Below are 6,973 nucleotides of genomic sequence, written 5' to 3' on the forward strand. Positions count from 1 at the left end.
TTATTAATGTAATATTGGAGGATGGAATTCCGGAGGAGCGAGTGTCCATGTGGCATTCATGAGTATCTGTTTTTAGAGTAATAACATGTGGCTATTTCGCCCCACGCAGGTCGCACTAAATTCTGTAGCAGCTGCCGTTTTGGATAATTAGGTGTGATGTAATGCATGCCGTTATTGGTCTTGGTCATAGTTTGTTAGATGGTTATGATGCTGATGATGTGTGTGGTACTGTGGTCTGGTGGTTACAATTGCTGGAGAGCTGCACTAGGTGCGTGTCAAGCTGGGGACGCCGCTCTTTGGGCGTATCCGTGTCGTCGAGCAATGAATGTAGAAATGTAACCGTAGCGCGTATGACAAGCCGACAAAACGCATAAATCATCAAGTAGTTGGCGAAATCTTACCGGACATTGAGCGCCGTATCTCTAGCTGAGCTGCAGTTCTCAGTATCACCTAGTTATTAATTTGGAAATTGGAGGATGGAATTCTGGATGAGCAAATGTGTTCATGTCGCATTCATGATCATCTATTTTTAGAGTAGCATGTGGCTATTTTGCGCCACGCAGGTAGCAGGCCGCACTAAATTCTGTAGTAGTTGAACGAGACTGATGCACAAATAAGAAATTCCACTTGCGTCTGCCACGTACATTGGTTGTTGACAACCTGATTGGTTAGACTCAGCCACCTGCCTTAATTTGATGGTTTTATTGCCTCAGGTGTGAGTCAGTGAGTCTGATGTTTAAAAATTATCCATTTTGTAAATCATTTTCGTTGAGACTGATGGAGATGGATAGTTTAGAATATGCAAGAGATCATGATAGCCGCCTTGCGAAGTTCTTTTAGGTTAGTTTTTGTTAATTATTTGACTGACAAATAATACATGGTTAGATCTCGGGTAGATACTTCAGGTCTGCTTTTATTAAATTTATATTTTGTGCTGTAGTCCTGTGAAATCTAGTCAGTTATATGCACTTGTGCAGACCAGTAGTAGTTCTGGTAAAGTGGTTATCATACGGGTCAGAAAGGTACTCTTTATTTAGTTAATAATCCAAAGTAGACAACAAAAGTGATTTTAGAAAGCAACAACTCTAATACCTAAATCTCCCTTAGTCTATCATTCTCCATCTGGTAGCTATATTATTATAAAATTGTAGGCATGAAGAAACTAACATGAGCAGACAAATTTAAGGGTGAATGAACCTAGTCAGCTACTGCATTTTCCTTTAACTCGAGGTTACATATCTTGGAAATAAAACGCTTACTGAAACACATTGAAATATATGAGAAAGGACGCCATTTATTATATCCATCGGTATTTTTTTCTGCTATGTACATTAACTTATAACCCTTACAATCACCTTTTGTCAGGTGCTACTTCTTGTAATGAAGAAGGATAAATAAATCATTATTTCCTTCTCCTCCAGAGAAACCTATTTTTATTTCTTCTAGAAATATTTAAAACGGTTGACTATTCCGCTATGTATTTATTTATTTATGAGATGCTTTGCCTTTTGCGATGCTTGCAAGGTACTACCAGGACATTCTTTTATGAGATTTTTCATTTGTGTAAACACGATTGATTTGGTAAGTAACAGCCTCTCCTCCGCTGAAATTCTTTGCCAACCTGTCACCTGGATCATTTTGGCCGATCCTCTCCTAATCCATCTGTGCTCCTCCCATTCCCCACCTACCGCATTACTACTTTCTTGCTCTCCTTAGATCTGTCAAGCTAGCAGAAATTGTAACTCTTTCCGATCCAAAAGAGCGTGGATAACCATTTAATTTGTGCCCGCCAGCTTTTTTTACATGCCTATAATGACATTAATATGCCCTTGTGTGAAACTTTGAGAGAGCTATGTGGGTTTACTTTGATTACTTGGATCCAGATTTGTGGATCCAAGAGCCACTACAAAAGCATGTGGTTATTCATGAGCCACTACAAAGATTTGTGGAGCTATTTCGCCCCACACAGGTCGCACTAAATTCTGTAACAGTTGCCGTTTTCGGTAAGTAGGTCAGATATAACGCATGCCGTTATTGGTCTTGGTCATAGTTTGTTAGATGGTTATAATGCTGATGATGTGTGTGGTAGTGTGGTCTGGTGGTTAAAATTGGTGGAGAGCTGCAGTAGGTGCGTGTCAAGCTGGGGACGCCGCTCTTTGGGCATATCCGTGTCATCGAGCAATGAATGTAAAATGTACTCGTAGCGAGTATAGCAAGCCGACAAAACAAATAAATCACCAAGTAGTTGGCGAAACGGTACCGAACATCGAGCGGCGTATCTATAGCTGATCCGCGGTTCACCTTATCACCTAGTTAACGTGAAATTGGAGGATGGGATTCTGGAGGAGCAAGTGTTCATGTGGCATTCATGGGTATCTATATTTAGAGTAGCATGTGACTATTTCGCCCACACCGGTCGCAGGTTGCACTAAATTCTGTAACAGTCGAACGAGACTGATGCACAAGTAAGAAATGTCACTTGCACTGACACGTATAAAAATTGACAACATGATTTGTTAGACTCAGCCACCTGCCTTATTTTGATGATTTTTCTAGTTATCTCCTCAGGTGTGAATGAGATGTTTAAGAAGCATCTGCTTTGTAAATCGTTTTCGTTGAGACTGTTTTGTGCATCCATGGATGGAGATAGATAGTTCAGAATTATGCGGGAGATCAAGATAGCTGCCGTGTGAAGCTCTTTTAGTTTAGTTGGTGTCAATTATTTGACTAACAAATAATAAGTGGTTAGATCTCAGATAGATACTTTAGGTTTGCTTTTCAATTCGTATGCTGTGCTATACTCCTGTCAGATCTAGTAAGTTGTATGCACATGCATACCAGTAGTAATTCTATATTTAGTTAATAATCCAAAGTAGACCAGCAAAGTGATTTCAGAAAGCAACAACCTTATACCTAATCCCCATAGTTAATTATTCTCCATCTGGTAGCTATATTATTATAGAATTGTAGGCATGAAGAAATTAACATGGCACGGAAAAATATAGGGGGAATGAGTCTAGTCAGCTACTGGATTTTCCTTTAACTCGAGGTTACATATCGTGGAACTAAAACGCTTACTGAAACACATAGAAATATATGAGAAAGGACGCCAGTTAGCATGTCGCTTTGTATTTCTTCTGCGATGTATATTAACTTATAACCCTTAAAATCACCTTTGGCAGGTGCTACTTCTCCTAGTGAAGAAGGATAAATAAATCATTCTTTTCTTCTCCAGAGAAACCTATTTTAATTTCTTCTAGAAATATCTAAAAACGGTTGACTATTACGCTAGGTAGATGCTTTGCCTTTTGCGATGCTTGAAAGGTACTACCAGGTATCTCCACTCGACAAGTACCATAAATTGATTTGCAGGACATTCTTTTATGAGATTTGTGTAAACCAGATTGATTTGGTAATTAGTAGCATCTCTTCCGCTGCAATTCTTTGCCAACCAGTCACCTGGATCATTTTGGCTTATCCTCTCCAAATCCATCTCTGCTCCACTGCTCCTCCCAGTCGCCACCTACCCGTGTTACCACTTTCTCGCTCTCCTTAGATCTGTCAAGCTGGCAGGAATTGTAACTCTTTCCGGTCCAAAAGAGCGTGGATAACCATAGCAAATTGGAAGGTCTTTAATTTGTTTCTGTCAGCTTTTTTTACATGCCTATAATGCCGTTAATATACCCTTGTGTGAAACTTTGAGAGAGCTATGTAGGTTTACTTTGGTTACTTAGATCCAGATTTGTGGGTATGAGTTATGTAGCTAAAAGATAATTTTCTTTTTTAAGCTAGTACCAAGTACCTGTTCCACAACATAAACAGCTTTGTACAAGTATCTCTTACTCTAGATCATTAGATTATAGTTCATGAACAGATGTTGCGACTCCCAAGCACCATAAAACATCTCTTAGGAAGACTGGTAATAATATGTGAGGTATTTGCATTTAGTTTGTGCTGTCCATGCCCCATAATTGAACTTACACTTCACTGTGTCCTTCAACCATTCCTCAGACTTTGTTGTGTAGATTGAATTATGTTTCTGCATATTGTTATTGTACGGACATTCATGTATTATTATGGTATCTAAAAGTGTTATTCATTTGATGGAACAGCAGAAAAATCAACAGAAAATGGTAGCAGGAACCAACCAGTTGCATCAGTAGTCTCAGGCTCGACATCTACTAGTAATGCCGAGAGCAGTTCATCAGCATCTAAAGCTGGAGATGACATAAAGGTTTCCTCCAAGTTGCGCAAGTTTGCATTCAATGACCTAAAATGTGCCACACGGAACTTCAGACCCGAGAGTCTTCTTGGTGAAGGAGGTTTTGGGTGTGTGTTCAAAGGGTGGATTGAAGAAAATGGAACTGCACCTGTGAAACCTGGTACAGGTCTTACAGTTGCTGTCAAGACACTCAATCATGATGGTCTTCAAGGGCACAAAGAATGGGTGGTACGTGCTTTGTTACTACAAGCTATGTTTATTTTTATCATGTTGTCTATCCATTCTCATTACGATTCGCACTAATTCTGCCCCATATTCTACTTTGTTTTGTTCTTTGCAGGCAGAAGTTGACTTTCTTGGTAATCTTCACCACCCCAATTTGGTCAGATTGATTGGATATTGTGTTGAAGATGACCAAAGATTGCTGGTATATGAATTTATGCCACGCGGAAGTTTGGATAATCATCTATTCAGAAGTATGTACTGAATCATTAAATTTTCATAAATGTTTTTCCCTTCTGATTATCATATTAGAGGACATATTCCAACTGTTTGCTCAGTGCTTCTCAGTTGAAAAACAATAATTAGTAGAAATTTGAACCTTACATGGATTGTGATTTATTTGTAGGGTCTCTTCCTCTCCCATGGTCCATCAGAATGAAGGTTGCTCTTGGGGCAGCACAGGGTCTTTCCTTCCTTCACGAAGAAGCAGAAAGACCAGTCATTTATCGCGATTTTAAAACATCTAATATACTGTTAGATGCGGTAAGTATTGAATCCATGAATTGGATTTTGCACTGTGGGTCATATGACCCACGTAGTCGCATACTGTTATTTCATATGTTTCCATGTGCTCTTGCAGGAATACAATGCAAAGCTCTCAGATTTCGGGCTTGCTAAAGATGGCCCTGTAGGTGACAAAACTCATGTGTCTACTCGAGTAATGGGAACCTATGGGTATGCAGCTCCAGAGTATGTCATGACAGGTAAGTTCTTCATCGGACATAACTTGCCAACTCTGAAAGAGTGAAAGATACTTACGAAAACAAGTTAGCTGTGGGGATTTAGAGTGCTTTGATAGGTTACGATGCATCATTTGATCTTTGTTATTGATATACTTCCAAGATATAGAGATGCTTGTTGGATGACATTGAGATGATAGTAGTAAATGTCGTGGATACGATCTGAGCAATTTCTCGGTGTTATACAAAGCTTCGCATGGTAGTTTAGTATTATGTTGGGTTGCAATAAGTTCTTAATGTCCTTGTGTATACTCTTTTCCTGGAAAAAATAAAATGTGCTACTAATCCTACCACAAATTAGCTATTTTGGTAACATAGATCTTCATTGTCTGCATAGTAGAATGCTGTTTGGTTACCTTGTGCAGTTAAAGTTTTCGTACCTTTCCCTCGTCTAGTAGGTAGTTGTGCAACCTTTGTTGTGATGTTTACTTGATCTCATAACATTTGTTGTGATGTTTACTTGATCTCGTAACATTTGTTGCATATTTTTCCAACTTTTCAGGTCATTTGACATCAAAAAGTGACGTCTACAGCTTCGGTGTGGTGCTGCTTGAGATGATGTCAGGGCGCCGATCGATGGACAAGAACCGCCCAAACGGCGAGCACAACCTTGTTGAGTGGGCACGCCCACTGCTAGGAGAGAGGCAGCGCTTCTACAAGCTAGTTGACCCTCGCTTGGAGGGCAACTTCTCAGTCAAAGGTGCCCAGAAGGCGGCACAGTTAGCACGCGCATGTCTGAGCCGGGACCCCAAAGCCCGGCCACTGATGAGCCAGGTGGTGGAAGCTCTCAAGCCTCTGCTCAACCTCAAGGACATGGCCAGCTCCTCCTACTTCTACCAAACTATGCAGGCTGAGAGGATGGCGCACTCGAGCAGCATGAACGGCAGGAGCAGCCACAGCCTCAAGGTGCACGGCTCATTCGCGCGGGCGAACGGACAGCAGCCCATGAGGAGCATGTCCGACGGCCCCCGTGCTTCCCCGTTCCGCTACTCGCCGAAGCCAAACATGAAATAGGTAGCTCGGCTCGTCGTGAACCTGCATCTGTTCTTCCGATGGAACTTGGGTTGGGGTTAGGGGCGGGTAAACGTTGTTGTGCGACCTGAATTGATCTGTCTGTCTGTCGTGTAGATTTGACATGTGAAGAAGGATATAGGTGAAAAGGGAGATGTAGGTGAGGGGATTTAACCCTTGTGGATGCTTTGCGTTGAAGGATGCTGCTGGTAGACCGTCTCTCTGTACATCTCTCTCCAGCGATGGGTAATCTCATCACAGAATAGTCTGCCTGATTTGAAGTTGCTCTCTGGGTAGGCATAGCCTAGCTGACTAGCTGCACACCGCATTTCCTTTCTTAGCTCTTCTTTGTGTAAAGATGTATCTTGCTCCTGTAGGCTGTAGCAAGCAAAGGCTCCTCACAAGTCACAATGACGCGTAACGTTTCCTTTAGCAATGGAAGGATAGTCCTCTTAGGGTGTGCGTCACGCCATGAACACCGCTGAGATTGGCTTGTATGACAAGGAGGCAATCAAACGCATGAACTATCACCTGCAATTGCAATGTCTAGATAGAAATGGTTAGCAATGAAACCGTCTCGAGACATGGTGGTGGTAGTTCGGACGTACGTGTCCTAGGCTCCTAGCGCCCAGTTTAGACACCAGAAGATAAGAGAGATTCTTTCGTGGAAACTGATTGGAACGTTCCTTCCTGACTGATAAAAAGCACAGGGCTTAAG

General features: G+C 41.4%; 1 protein-coding gene across 1 annotated transcript; it reads left to right on the forward strand.

Annotated features, from left to right (window-relative positions):
- The first annotated feature begins 4,339 nt into the window (after positions 1 to 4,339).
- Positions 4,340 to 6,530, forward strand: LOC124651992 (serine/threonine-protein kinase PBL34-like). Its single transcript, XM_047191009.1, has 6 exons — positions 4,340 to 4,450; positions 4,563 to 4,698; positions 4,851 to 4,987; positions 5,085 to 5,208; positions 5,747 to 6,258; positions 6,373 to 6,530. Exons 2-5 carry the CDS (start codon positions 4,662 to 4,664, stop codon positions 6,256 to 6,258), a joined length of 810 nt encoding a protein of 269 aa, XP_047046965.1. The 5' UTR covers positions 4,340 to 4,450; positions 4,563 to 4,661; the 3' UTR covers positions 6,373 to 6,530.
- Positions 6,531 to 6,973: the final 443 nt, after the last annotated feature.

The sequence above is a fragment of the Lolium rigidum genome, chromosome 5 (genome assembly GCF_022539505.1).
Source record: "Lolium rigidum isolate FL_2022 chromosome 5, APGP_CSIRO_Lrig_0.1, whole genome shotgun sequence".
Lineage (NCBI taxonomy): Eukaryota > Viridiplantae > Streptophyta > Magnoliopsida > Poales > Poaceae > Lolium > Lolium rigidum.

Coding starts and splice junctions, on each gene's coding strand:
- LOC124651992 (XM_047191009.1), top strand. CDS start 4,662: ATGCCACGCGGAAGTTTGGATAATCATCTATTCAGAA. Junction 4,988..5,084: donor CTAATATACTGTTAGATGCG/GTAAGTATTGAA, acceptor GTGCTCTTGCAG/GAATACAATGCAAAGCTCTC. Junction 5,209..5,746: donor TCCAGAGTATGTCATGACAG/GTAAGTTCTTCA, acceptor CCAACTTTTCAG/GTCATTTGACATCAAAAAGT.